This window comes from Xyrauchen texanus, chromosome 14 (genome assembly GCF_025860055.1).
Source record: "Xyrauchen texanus isolate HMW12.3.18 chromosome 14, RBS_HiC_50CHRs, whole genome shotgun sequence".
Classification (NCBI taxonomy): Eukaryota; Metazoa; Chordata; class Actinopteri; order Cypriniformes; family Catostomidae; genus Xyrauchen; species Xyrauchen texanus.
In genome coordinates, this window is record NC_068289.1 from 18206938 (window position 1) to 18226691 (window position 19754).

The 19754-nt window shown below is 42.1% G+C and overlaps 1 protein-coding gene across 1 annotated transcript in view; it reads right to left on the reverse strand.

Moving 5' to 3' along the window:
* The window catches only part of LOC127654897 (FERM, ARHGEF and pleckstrin domain-containing protein 1-like), an 84316-nt gene that overhangs the window by 32210 nt on the left and 32352 nt on the right, over nt 1–19754 (reverse strand). Inside the window, exons 6-12 of the mRNA XM_052142444.1 lie at nt 15662–15759; nt 13485–13599; nt 5123–5270; nt 4947–5042; nt 4692–4858; nt 1663–1731; nt 1449–1524 (exon numbers count right to left, since the gene is read on the reverse strand). Coding sequence (XP_051998404.1) covers nt 1449–1524; nt 1663–1731; nt 4692–4858; nt 4947–5042; nt 5123–5270; nt 13485–13599; nt 15662–15759 — 769 coding nt within the window. The remainder of the gene's footprint in view (nt 1–1448; nt 1525–1662; nt 1732–4691; nt 4859–4946; nt 5043–5122; nt 5271–13484; nt 13600–15661; nt 15760–19754) is intronic.

Genomic DNA, 19754 nt, shown 5'->3' on the forward strand with positions numbered 1-19754 from the left:
TAAATTCTTGTAATCAGATTACAGTTACTGACTTTTAGTTAAGTTCATTACTTATATTATTTAATTAGAATGTATTTAAAATATGAATTAGGTTCATATGTACGTCTGTTTACATTTCTGTGACCACTAAAGAGACAAAGACAATGAAAAAGGAGAAAATATAGACATTTTAAATTTGAAATCTGTGAAAAGTGTTTTAGAAAGAAATGTTAAGGCATTAGCCTCATCAAAGTAGTCTAATTACAGTTTTTTAGAGAAGTAATTAGTCATTTGTAGTGCATAACTATTTATTTTTTGAGTAACTTACCCAGCATTGGGTATCATGAACTAACAATGAACATGTATATGTGCATATGTATATATACACGTATGCTGTTATTTGTATCTTGTAGCTATATTTTTGAAACAGTGCGTAAATCAATGTTTATTATCTTGCCCCATGTACTTCCATTGTAAGTGCTTGAGTAAAAGTCTTGAATAAATTTTTTTATCCCCCTTTTCTCCCAATTTGGAATACCCAATTCCCACTACTTACTAGTTCCTCGTGGTGGCGCGGTTACTCACCTCAATCCGAGTGTCGCAGGACAAGTCTCAGTTGCTTCCCCTTCTGAGACATCAATACGAGCATCTTATCACATGGCTCATTGTGCATGACACCGCAGAGACTCACAGAATGGGAGGCTCATGCTAATCTCAGCAATCCACGCACAAATTACCACGCGTCCCATTGAGAGAGAGAACCCCTAATCGCGACCACGAGGAAGTTAACCCATGTGACTCTACCCTCCGTAGCAACTGGGCCAATTTGGTTGTTTAGGAGACCTGGCTGGCATCACTCGGCATGCCCTGGATTCGAACTCGCGACTCCAGGGGTGATAGTCAGCATCAATACTCACTGAGCTACCCAGGCCCCCTTATTTCATTTTTTCTATGTTAAATTACTTTTTAATCTTAAAATGTAGAGGTGATTATAATAAGCCATTAGTAGACTGATTTCCCCCAAAAATTTAAACACTGCATCTTGATGTCAAAATATGCTAGTGTTCGATTCCAGAAATTTTGGAATACATTCTTGACTCAATTTTGTATTAATTATTTATTAATTTTAGACTCTTGTTTTATGAGTGCAGTCCATTTGCCTGCAGTCCAAATCTGTAATTTGAATAAATGCTGTTAAGGCTTCTGGAATGTGTAGAAGTTTAGGGGTCGAATAAAAACATTGTTCGAACATATCACGCCCCTGAGAAGAGACGATTCCCCCGAGCGGAGTCAACTCGAGTTTTGGAGTCGATTCCAAGCTTGGGAGTCTTTTTGGAATCGACTCCTAGATCTAGAGTCTCAGAAATGACAGAGATCTGCTTTAAATTGTATTGAACCTGGAACATTACATTAAAATATCTTTTTTAGTTTGGAATGACTTGAAAATATGTATATGTGGTGACACTAACTTGGTTTGGCACTTGTTGATGCAGTGCACAAGGCAGAGATGACAGGCTACTGTTGAACTGCACTCTACTATGTTTCCTTAAAGAGAAAACAACAACACACACACACACACACACACACACACACAATCAGACAGTCTTTTAAGTTTGTACCCAAAAAAAGAAACAGTAGTGGTGAATTCTTTACTGTCTATATTCTATACAAGAGCAGACTCACCTATCAAATGGCAGTTTTTTAAACTCATTTTCCTTCACGTAATCTATCACCTGCTTCTGTGTCCGACCACTGCAGAAAAGAGGGGAATGAGGTTGTTATTAGAGCAAAAGCAAAACAATGTAATTGCCATTGTTCTACACACTTATTAGAATTATATTTTCATTTGATGAAAAAATTCATTTTCCTTGCCATTTTAGTAAAAAAGTTCAATGTACACTTTTAACATTTGGTAAATTTCAACTTTCAATGTAACTCAAAATGTCCTCACCAGTCCAAAAAAAAAAAAAAACAGATTGACACTAAAATGCAAAAAAACATCTTGTTACATATTTCCTGAAGATTATTTTCACTTTATTATTTTCCCATTCATTTCAGTCTGATCTTGATAGTCTCTGTGGCACATCTCAGCATAGATTGAAAGACTGCAACGAGCCTGTTATTATTGGGCAGTTAAAAACTAAATTGGCCCCAACAGCAAGCCATAAGCATCGTTACACTTTTCATAAGTGAGGGTGTGTTTAAATAGAAGTCTTAAAGGTAGAGTTGCTAAAATGGTCTGTTTAATTATAAGGGTCTAAAAGAGGTTGAAAAAACTAAATAAAAAATAGAAAAAAAAAATAAAAATCAATATTCTTAAGTCCTTTTTAATTATAAATTCCCCGCCCAGTAGGTGGCGATATGCACAAATAATGGGAATCGGCAAAAGTGAAAGTGGTGATTTATAGTAAAAAAGGATTTAAATATTCATCTGTTTCTCACCCACACCCATCAAATTGCTTCTGAAGACACGGATTAAACCACTGGAATAGAATGGATTACCTTTAAGATGCTTTTATGTGCTTTTTGGACCTTCATATTTCTGGCCACCATTCACATGCATTGTATGGACATACAAAGCTGAAATATTCTTCAAAAAATCTGAATTTGTGTTCAGCAGAAGAAATAAACACATACACATCTAGGATGGCATGAGAGTGAACAAATGATGAGTGAATTTTCATTTTTGGGTGAACTATCACTCATATTCTAGTTTATACAACTATAAACTAGAATATGGGTTGTTAGTGAATAAGATGCAGGGTTTTGCCCTGAAATACAGTCCGCAAAAGTGGTAAAGCTGTACTGACTTCGACCCTCAGTAACATAGTAAGAGGAAGTGATAAAAATGTATGATGTGATCTTTTAAATAAATGCATACATAAATATAAATCAATTTCAATCAAATTAATTACATGGTGTGCTGATTAATCAATCGAATTAATCACAATTAATTGCATAAACAGTATAAATATTTGCTGAGAAAACCCCTTAAATAACAATAATTCAATATATAATGATGAAATAATTATAAATGGTTACATTTAAATAATTACAAATAATAGATTATTATTATTATTATTATAAAAATTGTATTCAGATAATTAAAATACATTACATTATTGAGGCAGAGTAGTTAAGCATTGATAAGGCAATAAAAAAAGTGTCTTTAGAATTCAATGTATTGTTTCAGGGTTGCTGCACATTTTTTAAAATCAAATTTAAGACTTCAAGACCTTTTTATAAGACCTATACAAATAAAATTAATACTTTATTTCTATACCAGAACTAACCCAAACAATCACAAAATGCATACATAATGTATCACAGCTTCTTTTATTCAAACAGGCTGGGGCATGCATCTGACAAGGCCTAAGAACTTGGAACACTGCTTATCAGCTATAGTGCAAAAGTAACATTTATCTGTAATTGGTTATGCTGTACACATGCAGCTCGATATTTAAAACTGCATAAAGAAAGTACTTCAGCCCTCAGCATTTCTGAATGTGTAATACCAACAAGCAAAGTCTGTTGTGTAGTTGTGATATATTTAGTAATCACTGCTAACCTTATGAGAAGAGCTGGTATCAGCAACATAGGAACGCAGTGGTAACGTTGTGATATGGCTAACAGCATAGCGCTGATGCTTCACAGATTTCAAATGAGACTCAATTGTCTTAATTCCAATCATTTCTAATTTAAATGTTTAACAACACAAAATGCATTTGGCTTCACAGAAGTTTTTGGGCGAAGCCAACCAACTCCAAAACCTGTCAGCTTCGAGCCACTGCTCACGGAATTAGAATTTCCCCATTTCGCTCGCAAACTCCTCAGACAGCAAGTGGAGCCAAAGACTGAAAAAACACGCGAACTAAAGTCAGTATACACCAAATACATAATGCAGAAATTGTGTGCCATCAGCCTACTTAAAAGAATATTTAGTCATTTTTCAATTGTTTTAAAGGCATCATCTCAAAATGTACTGCCTAATAGAAAAAAAGACATGAATTTTAGACATTTTAAGACCTTACATTTTGAAGATTATAATTTCAGATATTTTAAGACTTAAGGATCCACGGGAACCCTGCTTATTTTATGTTTATTTGCATATAATTGAACATAAGCCTATTATTGGCCCACAGTTCACAGCAATACATTTTGCATTGTCAATCAGTCCGAGATTTATAATAAAGGTCTAAGGACCTGTCAATGTACACCTGCATCAGATAGATGCTTTTGGCATGTGTAACTTTGGTTGCAATGCTTCATAAACATACCAATTTTAGGGTGCTATGTCAAGTTAAACATAGTTTAAACCTAGAAAAACACATCTTGAGATCCAGAACTTCGGATTTGCGCTCCATCAAGCTGTGTTTGAACACTGCCTACTGTCTGTGTGTTTGGTTTGTTCTCTGTATAAGCTGCACATTGCCTATACAGCTGAAGTTTCACTTACTGCCCCCTGGAGAAAGCAGGTGGTACTTCAAGCTTGAATTGCTCAGGATTCTTCCTTATTATGGTCAGGGGGCATGAATAATTGTGTTATTTTTTGCATTATTAATTTCACTGAAGTAACGTGTTAAATCGACATCCCAAATAAATATCAACAAATACACATACAGTATCTCTGTATTTACACTAAACACTTATGTATGTACACAAATGCCCAATGTAAAATGATGCACAAAAACACTATTCAGCAGGTATAGTACCTGAACCTGAATGAAGAGCCCCTGCTGAACAGCACTGGTTTGGTTTTGGGTCTGGGCTCTTCAAACAGCCTGAAGAAGGCGTGATACTCCACACAGATCTTCCAGAACATTTTACAGCAGTCACGACTCGCCATCGAGAACTCCAGAGTATCTTGATTAACGTTCTGCTGCAGGACGAGGCAACACAGTATAACTGACATTTATGAATGAGAACCAAAGGCCCTTTACCCATGTACAAATAAAAATAAGACTCACACTAGGGTCTGCTCTCAATTTGACAAGAAACCTTCTTCTCTTGAAACTCAACTTGCGTACTTTTGACCAATCAAAGTAGTTGATCCTTGTGTGTCCCTGAATGAAACACAACTCATGTCATGTAAAGCACTCTTTAATTGGTATATGATTGTGTGTGAGTGTGTGTTTGCATGTACCTGAAACACAAAGATGCCACTGTGTGCTACAGTCAGACTGAGTCTTGTTCCCTCTCTGTCTTTAGCCGGGTGGAGTCGGATGCCGTACATCTCCAACTTGCCCGCCACCTCCAGCAAACGGTAGTCTGACTCTGCTGGAGTCTGTCCACTTTAAAACACAAACACATCCTTTCTAACACTCTCTGATAATGTTGTGCTAACCCTAACCCTTAAAACGTATCTATTCTGTGTAACTGTGTTTAGGAAATTATGGGATAGTTTGCCTCAAAAAGGAAATTTTGTTTATTTACTCACTAACACATCTTTTCCCACCTGGATTTTAGGATTTTTCACTACAGGAACTGAGAAGCTTCCTCTCCTCCTTCAAATCACATTCAATTTAAATATGGTGCATTAAGATACATTGTGCTATGATTGGCATCAATGACGAGACTCACAAGAACCAATGATGTTTGGCATTATGAAAAACGAATCGGTTACCTAACGTAACCTCGGTTCTCTCTAGAAGAGGGAACGAGTATTGCGTAAGCTAGCTTACGCTATGGGAAAGATTCATCTTTTATGAGATACTCAAGCCAAAAAAGTATCCTTAATTTTGTATCCATTGTCAACGCAGTGCAGCAGCTGCATACCTTGAGCGGGCTAGCTAGCAAGCTCATTGGTTGCTCTGCGGCAACTGCTGCAGCCTATAGACGAACTTGAGTGAACTTGCGTCCAATGACAGGCGCCCGCGCCGTCACTGTATCAAAGCCTGCCAGAATGGGCGTGGCTAGAATGCATATAAGCGTAAGTTCGTAGGCTGGAACCCTGGTTTTCATTGAATGAAGCGAAAATCGCTCGTGGCGCGAGCATGGCCGGCTACGCAATACTCGTTCCCTCTTCTAGAGAGAACGGAGGTTACGTTAGGTAACCGATTCGTTCTCTTACGAGAGGTTCTCTCGTATTGCGTAAGCTAGCTTATGCTACGGGAACCCATTGTCAACGCCGTGCGCGCCAAGCATCCATTGCATGAGCCCCAGGGGTGGGGGGACCCGGGAGAGCCCTTGTGAGTGGGGGAATAATATTTGGCCGGCAAGAGTGCGGGCCAGTATGTGTGTAATACATAAGCACATAGTGGGAAGGGAAAGACAGAGCGGCGGTGCCGGTCTGTGTGGAATGTGTCCTGTCAGTGCAGCTCACCAGGGGAGCTGTAGTGTATTAAACCGCTAGTAGTTTTGCCTGCAGGGCGGGCACTTCCAGATTGTAAAATCTGACAAAGGTGGAGGGGGAAGCCCAGCCCGCTGCCACACATATGTCGTGAATGGAAATCCCGCTGGACCATGCCCACGAGGAGGCCATGCCTCTAGTGGAGTGAGCCCTAATGCTTAACGGGCATGGTAGGTCTTTTGACGCGCAGCGCCAGCAATAGCGTCCACTATCCATCTAGACAGTGTCTGTTTCAAGGCGCGAAACCTTTGGTGCGCCCTCGAATGAAACCAAAAGCTGCTCAGAGCGCCTGAAAGAAGCGGAGCGCGCAGTATACAATCTCAGTGCTCTGACTGGGCAAAGGAGATTGGCGTCGCGTTCAGCATCGGATGCTGGCAGCGCCGATAGGGAAATGATTTGTGCTCTGAAAGGAGTACCGATCACCTTGGGGACATAGCCGTGTCTAGGCTTTAAAATGACCTTGGAGTCACTTGGTCCAAACTCAAGACACGCAGCACTGACAGACAGCGCGTGAAGTTCTCCCACACGTTTAACTGATGACAGGGCAGTTAGAAAAACGGTTTTGAGTGAAAGGTATTTCAAATCCACGGATTGAAGCGGTTCGAAATGGGGGGGGCTTTCATAGCTTCGAGAACTACGGAAAGATCCCAGATAGGAACCGATGGGGCGCTGGGGTTCATCCTTCTAGCTCCCCTGAGGAAGCCGGATGACCAGCTCGCTTTTTCCCAGTGACTGGCCGTGCAGGGGTTCAGCGAACGCCGCGACGGCTGCCACGTACACTTTGAGCGTGGATGGGGATCTGCCCTTATCCAGCAGCTCTTGTAAAAACATGAGCAGCGACGACACCCCACATGTCCATGGGTACAGGTCTCTGTCGGTGGACCATTTTGAAAAACACAGACCATTTGGATGCATAGAGTCTTCTCATGGAAGGGGCTCTAGCGTGTATGATAGTGTTTATTACTCCTTCTGGCAAAGCGACGGATAGTCGTTGATCACCCACGCGTGCAGCGCCCAGCGCTCTGGGTGGGGATGCCAAATCGTGCCGCGAGCTTGAGAGAGGAGATCTGCTCTCACTGGAATGGGCCACGGGGCTGTCAGTGACAGCTGCGTAAGCTCCGGAATCATGTCTGATTCTCCCAGCCGGGCTATGAGGAGCACCGAGTGACGCTGCTTCCTGATCCTCTGCATTACCTGTGGCAATAGCGAGACGGGAGGGAAGGCGTAAAGTGGGCGGTTGGGCCAGTCCTGGGCCAGCGTGTCCTCGCTTTTCGAGAAAAATACTGGGCAGTGAGAGTTCTCTTCTGACGCAAAGAGGTCTATCTCTGCTCTGCCGAATATGCCCCATAACTTCTGGACTGTTTGAGCGTGCAGGGACCATTCCCCTGGGGAAATATTGTCTCTGGACAGTCTGTCTGGGCCATCGTTCAGGTGGCCTGGCACGTGCGTCGCCCTCAGGCACTGGGACCAACTCAGTATGCGTTTTGTCAGATGGAAGAGGTTCCTGGATCTGACACCGCCCTGACGGTTTAGATAGGATACCACAGATCTGTTGCCCGAACGGACCAGGACGTGGTGACCCTGAATGACCGGGAGGAAGCGCACGAGCGCGTACTCGACCGCTATCATTTCCAGACAATTTATGTGAAGGAGCTTTTCCTGAACTGACCACAGGCCAAAAACCGGAGAGCCCTCGCAGACCGCGCCCCAACCCATGTTGGACGCGTCTGTCAAGATGACTTTCCGGCGAGATACAGCTCCCATCATCACTTCCCGCTGATACCATTCGGCCACTGCCCAGGGCTGCAGAGCTGAGATACAGGTCTGAGTTACTCTGATCGGCTGGCGGCCCGTGGTCCAAGACCGGCGAGACGCGCGGGTGTTTAGCCAATGCTGAAGCGGGCGCATGCACAGTAAACCCAGCTGAAGTACTGCTGCGGCTGAGGCCATGTAACCTAGCATTTTTTCAGAGGCGTGAGGCATTTTGAACGGTCTTTTTGCAAGCACCTTGTTCAAAACCCTGAGATCTAATATTGGTCTAAGGCCGCTGTCTTTCTTGGGGACAAGAAAATAACGGCTGTAAAACCCCGACTCGCTCAGAGAAGGTGGCACTCTCTCTATGGCCCTTTTGCACAGAAGGTTTGCTATTTCTGAACGAAGCATGCAGGCTGCTTCCGTGTTCACAGTAGTTTCGAGCCGCGCTCTAAAGCGGGGAGGTAGCTCGAACTGTAGCAAATAGCCCTGTTTTATTGTGCTTAACACCCATTTGGATATCCCCGGGATAGCTTTCCACGCTTTGAAGCGTAACTCTAGAGGGTGAATGGCCAAGTCGCCCTGATTGCCGCACACATCGAGCTGAACAGAATGGGTGAGCGCGCTTACTGTGCTTATGCATGACTGCTCGCAGACAGCAGGGACAGGCTGTTCTGTGAGTGACTTCCCGATTGAGGTGAATGGGGAAAGAGTCACATCTGTGAAGTGATGCGCGAGCATAGTCACGGGCATGGGACTTACATACAGAGAGGTGTTTGCTGGCCGTGTGACAGAGCGGGCAGAGAAGGGCGCCACGACGGATTCGTGGGCGCTTATTGACTCTAACACTCGAGCTGGCTGTGCCCGCTTTATGTGAGTGGGCTCTGATAGGGACACGGAAGTGTAATGCTTGTGTGTAGGGGTGAACACTGGATTGTGGGCACATTTTCTACACATAAGGCATGTTTGCTTTTCACAAGATTTCTTTGGGTCGCCGTGAAAACGGCATTTGAGTGCAGGCAAGCGGGCAGTATCACCGGCTTGTTGGCTGCTGAATCCACCACTGCAGTAGCCTGAGAGAAGGGGACTGACAGGGGTGAAGCTTTGACGGTGGTCCGCCGCGCGAAACTGAGCCGCCGTTTCCTTAACAAAGCTAGGAGGACTTCGGTTGTTCAGGTTTCAGCGCAATCTTAGGCCGAGGCCCGCTGGGGCGGCGGTCTCCGGCGGCTGTCTGAGCTGCTTCTAGGGCGCCGCCCTGTCGACGCTGAGAAGTCTGGCTTTGCTGAGCTGGGCGCTGTGAAGAGGCTCGTGCAGGAGGCTGGTCACGTGGGCGGCCTGCAGAGGAGCTAGCGCGACGAGGCAGGAAGAGATTCATGGCTTGGGTGGCTTTCTGGACTTCCGAGAAATGGTCAACAATGCCACTCACCGCGGAACCGAAGAGACCGGACGGAGAGAGCGCGCGCTGAGGAACGTGGAGCGCTCAGCTTCTCCCATGTCGGCTAGCGTTAGCCATAGGTGTCTCTCAGTCACAGTCAGCGGCCATGCACTTCCCTAGGGCTTGAGCTGCAGCTTTGGTGGCGCTGAGCGGCGAGATCCGTCGGCTCCTTAGATCTGAAACAGCCTCTAGGTGCCTGCCTTTCTCATCCCACTCTCGAAGAAGGTCTGCTTGGAGGATCTGTAAAACGGCCATGGAATGCAGAGCAGATGCGGCTTGGCGGTGGCGGCATAGGCACGGCCAACACAGGCGGAAGTAGTTCTGCAGGCCTTAGACGGAGCACTGGCTTAGACCGCCATCTCGCGGAGGGCGGGCAAAGGTGTGCTGCTACCGAATCTCGACCGGGGATGGAAGAGTAGCCCCTCTCGGTGGCGCCGGTCCACCAGGCGAGAGAGGTGGAGACATGGGATCGGTTCCTGGCCGAGAGAGCGCTGCTCCACGATTTAGAGAGCTCGGCGTGGAGTTCCGGCAGGAAGGGAGCGGCCCGTGCCGCGGGCGCCGCGCGGCGACGGCTCTGAAGAAAACAGCCGTCGAGTCTGTTGGGAGCCTGCTCAGAGGGCGGTGACCACTCGAGACCGAGGCGGTCGACGGCCTGTGTGAGGAGGCGCGTTAGTTCTTCCTCGACTCCGGCGCGGGTCCTGCTGGATTCCTGGGCTGAGAAGGAGGCTTGGGAGCCTGACCACTCCTCGCTGTCCGAAGCATGATGGAACAGCAGCCCTTATCCTCCGCTTCGTCTTCCGAGATGGCAACAGTGCGGCCGCTCGGCGGCAACTGCGCGTCCCGGGGGGGCGGGGAGGGTGAAAGCGAGGCTCGAGGGAGAGGCTCCGGCGAGGTAGTCGCTTCTAACACCGGTTCCGCAGCCTTTGGGAGCGGCGCTTCTTTCTGGCGAACGAAGCGGCGGCTTCGGTTTGAGTGCTCGAGTCGAGCCGCAGGGTATCTCTGCTCTCGCAGAGGTCGATCCGCCAGCGGCGAGCTCTGCATGTTCCAGTCCCAGGCAGAGAGTGCAGATGAGGTGGCGGTCTCGGCGTGCGAGCATCTTAAAAGACGCCGTTGCTTTTTGTGAAGTTCGCTGAGGAACTAGCTTGCTCTAAAAGGATCGTCGCCGATGGCATAGCTCGCAGGATGGCTGAAGGTGGCAAGACGGCTGGCTTCTTCAAGCGCTGTCCAAGTTTGCTAGATGCCCCTCGAACGGCGACGCGGCTTCTGCAGTTCAGAGATGCGAAGAGCTTCGCTGAATAGATGAAAATCAGGGTTCCAGCCTACGAACTTACGCTTATATGCACTCTAGCCACGGCCATTCTGGCGGGCTTTGATACAGTGATGGCGCGGGCGCCTGTCATTGGACGCAAGTTCACTCAAGTTCGTCTATAGGCTGCAGCAGTTGCCGCAGAGCAACCAATGAGCTCGCTAGCTAGCCCGCTCAAGGTATGCAGCTGCTGCACTGCGTTGACAATGGATACAAAATTAAGGATAATTTTTTGGCTTCAATATCTCAGAAAAGATGAATCTTTCCCGTAGCGTAAGCTAGCTTACGCAATACGAGAGAACCTCTCGTAAGAGAACCTGGCGTGATGAAGATTGATGTGGCTTAATTAAAACTGCGAGTATGATTGAGGTTTCACAACTAACACAGAGGGGAAGAATTAGGGCTGTCACGTGATTGACATTTTTAACCAAATTAATTAGATGACATGCCAATTCTTTAATCAAATTATTTGCATGTCAATATTTGCACGTAAAAGGGGAGGGCCACATGTGGCAATACGACACTTGAGCTCATCAGCCACACATGGAAGAGGTGCAGTGGAAGGTCATGCCTCGAAGGGGAGGAGCTCTACAAACACACAGCAACCGGGGGCAGAGAGAGCTACAGATACAGTCTATGAAGTCGATTCTGATTCATAAGCTCTTGATTAGATTCTGATTCCGATTTTGATTCGATTCATATGGGTATATTTCAGTTGTAATTTTCCTTTTGCTTAAATTTTAAAGAAATTCTCTCCCAGCTAATAATGGTAATTATAAAAGGGACCTTCTAACTAGGTACATTAAGAAAATATTAATTTTACTAATAATATTTGATTAGTTTTACATAATTTTGGTCACATTTTAGCTTTTTAAAAATGAAAAAAATATATGTATTCAATCAATGACTATGATATTATATTGCATATATTATACTTTGCTACATCTTTATTGTTTAATTGCATGAATGTGCTATTAACAGGTATTTACATTGATTTGTTGTACACATGCTAAAAACGGTTATGTAAATATGTTTGTTGTTTTTCATCAACAACTGACTGTAGAGAACAGAAAGAGTATTACATGAGATATTATTCAATGACAAATGGGTCACGTGGATCTCGTCTTTGGACACACATTACACAGAACAACTTTTACTCTCAACACGCTGTGAAAGGATCTCGCTGCTGTATACTTCACCACTATACTACACAATTACTGGTGTGAAATCTAAACATTCACCAGCCAGTTGGCAAATATATACATTTTTAGTCATACAGCATCAAATTTGGTTGTAAATGCTAGTGATTTCCTCTCAAAGTAGTAGAGGGTTGCATATAGAGTAAAAAAATCTATCAAATGTTCCAAATATATTCAGGACAATTACAAAATAATAGAATAAAATATATTTTTATGTTTTATTTTTCATATATTAAAGATATACTTTTATTATATAATTTTTGTATGGTACAGGAGGCATGCTATTTTTTTATTTAATTAATCACACAAAATGAACAGTCTATGAATAATGATTTAAATTATGGCCTTTTTTTTACACAAAGCTATCATAATGCTTCAGAGGAATTGGAATATAGTAAACATATCTTATGCCACTTTTATGTGCTTTTTTTTTTTTTTTTTTACATCTTTCAGTCCCCTTCCACTGTCATTGTATGGAAAAAAGCAGCTCATCTTGCAGTATATCTTTGGTGTTCAAAGAAAGAAAGAAAGTCGTGCAGGTTTGGATTGACAGAAGTGAATAAATGATGACAGAATTTGTATTTTTCGGTGAAGAATTTATCTTAATTTCAGCTTTGTTGTGTTAGATGCTAGCTTCTTAAGCTTAAACAGCAAGATTTCATTGCTCAACCAGCCTCAAATGAAAGACCATGCTGGTCAACCAGCTTCAACAGTTAAGTTATGCTGGTGAACAGTTTGAATATGTTGTTCAACTAGACAGACCAATACCAGCAATAACTTTCATTAACCTTCATTCTGGTCTAAACTGATAAATTTAGCAGTGAGGTCAGTGCATCTGCACGTCACAGATCCACCAACACACAGCATTATGAGAGCAGCTGCACTGAGCATTTGTGCGCTTGTAACATGAACTGTTGGGAGAAGCAGAACTCAGGTTTTCCTGGCAGAAATCTTAAATTTATACTCACATATAAAAGACCTATTCACAACAAAAGCGAAAAAATGTTGCATACAAGATCTTGAATTAAAGCAATGCATTCCATTGGGCCAACTCCAACAGAGGATGAAAATTCAGGCAGAATAGTGATTGAGTTCTGTCCAGCGAAAAATTCACTGACATAAGATTTGAGCTTTTGGGCCATGTATCTGGAACAAGTATTCCAGATAGATATTGTTGGTCTACGAGTACAAGGATCATATAATAAAAGCCATAGTGTTTGCATTTGTATTACATGATTACCATTGTAATAAAAAAAATACAATTAGAATGAATGGAAACTTAGGGTAACATTCTGACTAACATAACCTTTTGTGTTCAAAGAAAGAAAGGCATATTGGCTTGGAATGAGATGACGATGAGTAAATTATGACAGCATTTGCATTTTTTGGTGAACTATCTCTTTAACACACATCAATTACAGTCTGTGTGAATGTGCATTTGTGTGTTTTGCCAGCGAAACTCACACATGTTTATGGTGGAACTCCATGATTTTGTCCATCAGGGCCATCTGATCAGGAATGTAGTTGGTGTTCAGCAGATGTTGTCTACACTGAGTCTCTTCAAAATCACCAATTTCAGCTAAATAAACACACACACACACACAGTGTCACTATGAGTATCTGACTGACAGATATCAAAGACAGAGAGAGTGAGAGAGACAAAAAACTAATATATAGATATAATACAGCAAAGAGGAAAACATTCAGAAACAATGAAAAGACAAGAAAATGTTAATCCAAATAGTCAGAATGACTTGTTTGGTTACTGTGTGGCTGTGTGTGTTATAAATAACATGAAACGTGCACAGAATGAAGTGGTATCCATGGCAGCACTTATTCTCCATCAGTGTTTTCATTTTTGAATATGTTTAAAAAGCAATAAGCCTCAAGGGGTCATGCATTGCAGTGATTTTACCATAGTAAAAAGTGTTGTTTTACCGAAGTAAGTGACTGATTAACTTAATTGCAAAATGGAATGCTGTCTAGAGTAGGATATAGAAATAAAAGAAACAATAAATACAGCTCTAAAGTCACTTTTTGAATTGTCTAATCAATGCTTTACTTGTGTGCTCCCATAATAATATAATGTATTTGAATTATATGAACTATATCATATTTATAATTATTTTAATTATTAAATCCTAAATAATCTTCATTTGGGGGCCTTTCTAAGTAATTATGGATATTTCTGATGAATTGTGATCAATTTGATTAATTAATTGGCATATCACGTCAATTCAATTAAAAATGTTTAATCAATTGACAACCTTAGATTACAGTAGCAAGAAAAGTATGTAAACCCTTTGGAATTAGCTGGTTTTCTGGTCATAAAACAACATGCAAACAATTACAATATTTCATGCCTTTATTGAACAAATACAAACTGTGTAAGTGAACCCCAAGTCTAATGACAACAACAAAAGCTAAATGGAGTCAGGAGTTGGCAAACCTGGAATCCAGTTAATTTCAGATTAGTTTGGAGGTGTGAGTTGAAGAGCTTAGATATTCATCTGTCCACTGTTAGACAAACTGTATATAAATGGAGATGATATAGTTCTGTGGATACTCTCCCTAGAAGTGGCCATCCAGCCAAGATGACTCAAAGGACACCACAGAATACTCAATGAGGTAAAAACTAACCCTAGATTGACAACTAAAGACTTGAAGGTATCAACGAATTGGTTAACATCTCTGTTCATGTGTCAACTTTACAGAAAACATTAAACAGGCATGGTGTCCATGGCAGGACACCACAAAGAAAGCTGCTTCTTTCCAACAAAAACATTGCTATGCAACTGAAGTTTGCCAAAGACCACCTTGACTCTCCACACTGCTTCTGGGAAAATGTTTTGTGGATAAACTAAAGTTGAATTTTTTGGAAGAACACACATGCAATACGTATGGTGTAAAAAGGGCACACCATACCAACATAAAAACATCATACTAATTGTGAAGTATGGTGGAATGATTTGGAGCTGCTTTGCTGATTCAGGACCTGGACCGCATACCATCATTGAGGGAAAACTTAATTCCCAATTCTGCAAAAGCTCAGTAGAAGTCGGGTGATGCAGCAGGACAATGACTCTAAATATCTAAGTAAATCCACTATAGAATGGCTTAAAAAAAAGAAAATCCACTTTTTGGAGTGGCCCAGTCAGAGCCCAGACCTTAACCCAATAGAGATGCTGTGGAATGACCTCAAGAGAGCTGTTCACACCAGAAAGCATAAGAAAATGGCTGAGCTGAAGCAATTCTATAGGAAAGAATGGTCCAGAGCTCCTTCTGAACGTTGTACAGGTCTAATCCGCAGCTACCGGAAATACTTGGATGAGGTTATTGCCACCAAAGAAGGATCGACCAGGTATTAAATCCAAGGGTTCACTTACATTTTCCACAGCACTGTGAATGTTTAAAGGGATGTGTCCTATAAAGACATTAAAGATTTTAATTGTTTGTGTGTTGTTAGCTTAAACACATTGTTGTTTGTCTATACTTGTGACTTTGATGAGATCACATTTTATGACCAATGAATGCAGAAAACAAACTAATTCCAAAGTATTCACATACATTTCTTGTCACTGTAAATGCAAAGACATGATCAGAAACACACAAATCACACAAAAGCAGCCACCATGACTCACATTGGATGATATGAGCTACCAAAAGAGCAGCGCTGGAATCGCTACAGGTGAGCCGTCCGCTTGCTAGATCCTGCCTGACCTGCAGTGCAAAAAAGTACCTAAGAGAAGACAGGCAAACAAATATATGTGAGGGATGCCTGAAAGCCTCTTTTAAATGGATATATAACCCCAAAATTTAAATTACACTCACCTAAAGGATTATTAGGAACACCTGTTCAATTTCTCATTAATGCAATTATCTAATCAACCAATCACATGGCAGTTGCTTCAATGCATTTAGGGGTGTGGTCCTGGTCAAGACAATCTCCTGAACTCCAAACTGAATGTCAGAATGGGAAAGAAAGGTGATTTAAGCAATTTTGAGCATGGCATGGTTGTTGGTGCCAGACGGGCCGGTCTGAGTATTTCACAATCTGCTCAGTTACTGGGATTTTCACGCACAACCATTTCTAGGGTTTACAAAGAATGGTGTGAAAATTAAAAAACATCCAGTATGCGGCAGTCCTGTGGCAAAAATGCCTTGTTGATGCTAGAGGTCAGAGGAGAATGGGCCGACTGATTCAAGCTGATAGAAGAGCAACTTTGCCTGAAATAACCACTCGTTACAACCGAGGTATGCAGTAAAGCATTTGTGAAGCCACAACACGCACAACCTTGAGGCGGATGGGCTACAACAGCAGAAGACCCCACCGGGTACCACTCATCTCCACTACAAATAGGAAAAAGAGGCTACAATTTGCAAGAGCTCACCAAAATTGGACAGTTGAAGACTGGAAAAATGTTGCCTGGTCTGATGAGTCTCGATTTCTATTGAGACATTCAGATGGTAGAGTCAGAATTTGGCGTAAACAGAATAAGAACATGGATCCATCATGCCTTGTTACCACTGTGCAGGCTGGTGGTGGTGGTGTAATGGTGTGGGGGATATTTTCTTGGCACACTTTAGGCCCCTTAGTGCCAATTGGGCATCGTTTAAATGCCACGGCCTACCTGAGCATTGTTTCTGACCATGTCCATCCCTTTATGGCCACCATGTACCCATCCTCTGATGGCTACTTCCAGCAGGATAATGCACCATGTCACAAAGCTCGAATCATTTCAAATTGGTTTCTTGAACATGACAATGAGTTCACTGTACTAAAATAGCCCCCACAGTCACCAGATCTCAACCCAATAGAGCATCTTTGGGATGTGGTGGGACAGGAGCTTCGTGCCCTGGATGTGCATCCCACGAATCTCCATCAACTGCAAGATGCTATCCTATCAATATGGGCCAACATTTCTAAAGAATGCTTTCAGCACCTTGTTGAATCAATGCCACGTAGAATTAAGGCAGTTCTGAAGGCGAAAGGAGGTCAAACACAGTATTAGTATGGTGTTCCTAATAATCCTTTAGGTGAGTATGTTATTATTTATTAACCATTATGTCATTCCAAGGCTGTAGAAAGTTAACCACCCAGAGTGGTTCATCACATAAGTCTGCCTCTGTGAACGGGCGCTTCTCCAACTCATGCCTCTCAAGTTCTATTACAGCTTAATTTGAATGCGAGGGAAACAAAAGACTGTCGACTGATATTCTAATTACAACTTCTTTTCAAACCAACACAAGACATTTTAATGCAAGCTCGCTACCACGCAGCACTTTCTCTGACCATTCCAGAGCACACTGCAGTTATACACAGCCTCTGTCCGGACAGACACGAGCCAAATTCGGCTCTGCAAGAGGTGGATCATGTGCCGCGTCCCAACTCATTCATAATCATTCTGCAAACTCGCCTCGCCTCCTCTCTGCATTCAAGCTCACTTCGCCATGCAGCCCCGATAACATGAAGCAAGCGCAGCTACAAACTTCCACTCATCTCTACACTATAACATCACTTAACCTCCTCCCGTCAGAACAAACACTCCACTACTTTTGCCCAAATCATTGGATTCAAAACTTTTATTTACAAGCTTTACCATACAACTTAATTGCTGCATGATTTTAAAAGCATTCAGCAATCTGTTATAATTTTATGCTCTACCCAAGTTTAAAGTAACCGATTTAAATCAACGCCGAACGATTCAGCTTGCCACCTTACTTTATAATCCAATATTTACGTTTTTCTGTAGAATTTATTACATGTCATCAATATAATCAAGTCGTTCTATTCACCACACTACTGCAAAAGGTGCTCTTATAGTATATATTAAATTCATCTCTCAGGCACAAACACCTATGGTTTCATACATCCTTGTCAAACGAGATGAGTCACCACTTGCCAATTATAATTACTATCTATATTTAGAGATATGAAATGACTTGCATTACGTTGGAAAACAAAATACAAAGCTCCAAACCATACACTAAATTAATAAACATCATACTACGGCATTCTTCTGTTCACTCAGTCTCAGGTACTTCTAATTTTATGACAAACCAACTTTAAATGACTTTGTTCATATGCACACGCAAGCATGTTTCCTGACATTGTCTTACAAATGTTCTTGACATTTAATCTAACAACTATTACATTCAGGCATCCGCACACGCTATGTTTACGATGTTACAATGATTTCTATTGGCTAAGCACATACCTAAGCAGCTCAAATGTGCTGTCCAGGGGCCGCAACAGTGCCGTCTTTCGGGTTGTGCAACTAAACTGCCCACTACACCACAAACAGTGCAATGCGCTGTCCCTGCACTGCAACTGTGGTGTCTTTAGGGTCATATGAAGAACTTCCATTACACGCCACAAACGCAGCAGTCAGTCTTTCCATGTGTCTCAACTCCTATGCCACTCATACTAAACGAACCATCACCACCTAGTGATTGACAATCAGGCCAATTTAGGTCTTCCCTAAATTTAATTTAATTTAATTTTTATTGTTGAGGATAACCCCTTGAGATGAAACATCTCGTTTTCGAACGAACATGAATAAATAGTCTAGCCACATAGTCTAGAACATTCGGCTAAATAGTCTAGCCACAAGACGGCATCTTCACCTCAATCGATTTCAGTCAAATATCGTACACTGTATGCCCTCACACAGCCAGAGTAAGAGTATATAAACAGCCGTTTACCTCTACATAGCATTGAGAGTTTCTGGCAACCACTACCTCCCCATCTACTCCTAACTATTCCATAAATGCTAATCCAGTCTGGAAATCGAGCTCAGGTCAAGTCTCGAGCCTCGAGCCCTCCGACAGGGACAGCAAGCCACATATGTTTACGCTATCCTCACTGCAGAATTACATTAACTTGCAAACTACTGAATTTATTATTCTGCAAGTGCAGTAAAGTAAGTCAAAATATAATATATTCAAGATATATATATATTCTGAAAGCAAGTCTAAATATGCTAAATAAGTCTAAATAAGGATTTTTTTTTTATATTTTAAATATAATATATTAATATTAAAATTGAAATATTATATATTTAATATATTCAACATTCTCAGAAAACAAATTTTTCTCCTGCAGTATAGCTCCTAAAGTAAATGTACTTTATTTTAAAGGAGTTTTAGATATTCATATTGGAAAACAAGCCAAAACAACAACAAATCAAAAATGTATTTTGTTGCAGTGTATATAATGGGTGAAGACTACCCTCTCTCACCTTTGTGTTCACTTTGATCCATCTTTAACTCTCAAAAAACACACTCTCTCTTCTGAGTAGATCTGCATATCAATGATTTTCTTCAAGATAAGATAAACACTGCAGTACATATATACTATGATTCACTTTTGGTGAGCCATCACGTTATAATCTAACTGGAGCAAGAGAGCGCAAGGGATGAGCGTGCCCGTGCCAGAGTGTATATCAGCCGAGTGCAGTTTCAATCTCTCCCCCTAAGATCAGATCACTTAACACAACTCATAGAAGCGACACTGAGTTTCGGAGCTTGTACTTATTTGCATGACCAGCTTCAATATTATTTGAACTTTAATTAAGGATGCATAAAAGATTTAATGGTAGGGTGTTTCCTATAAAGATGCTCTGACATGCAAATTTTGCTTCAGTGGAACAGCAGCTCCAGCTCCACTGTATTTCACTACGGGAGTGCTTTCTGTATTAAGTTAATTTTGTATTTTTGTATAATTTCCTCATA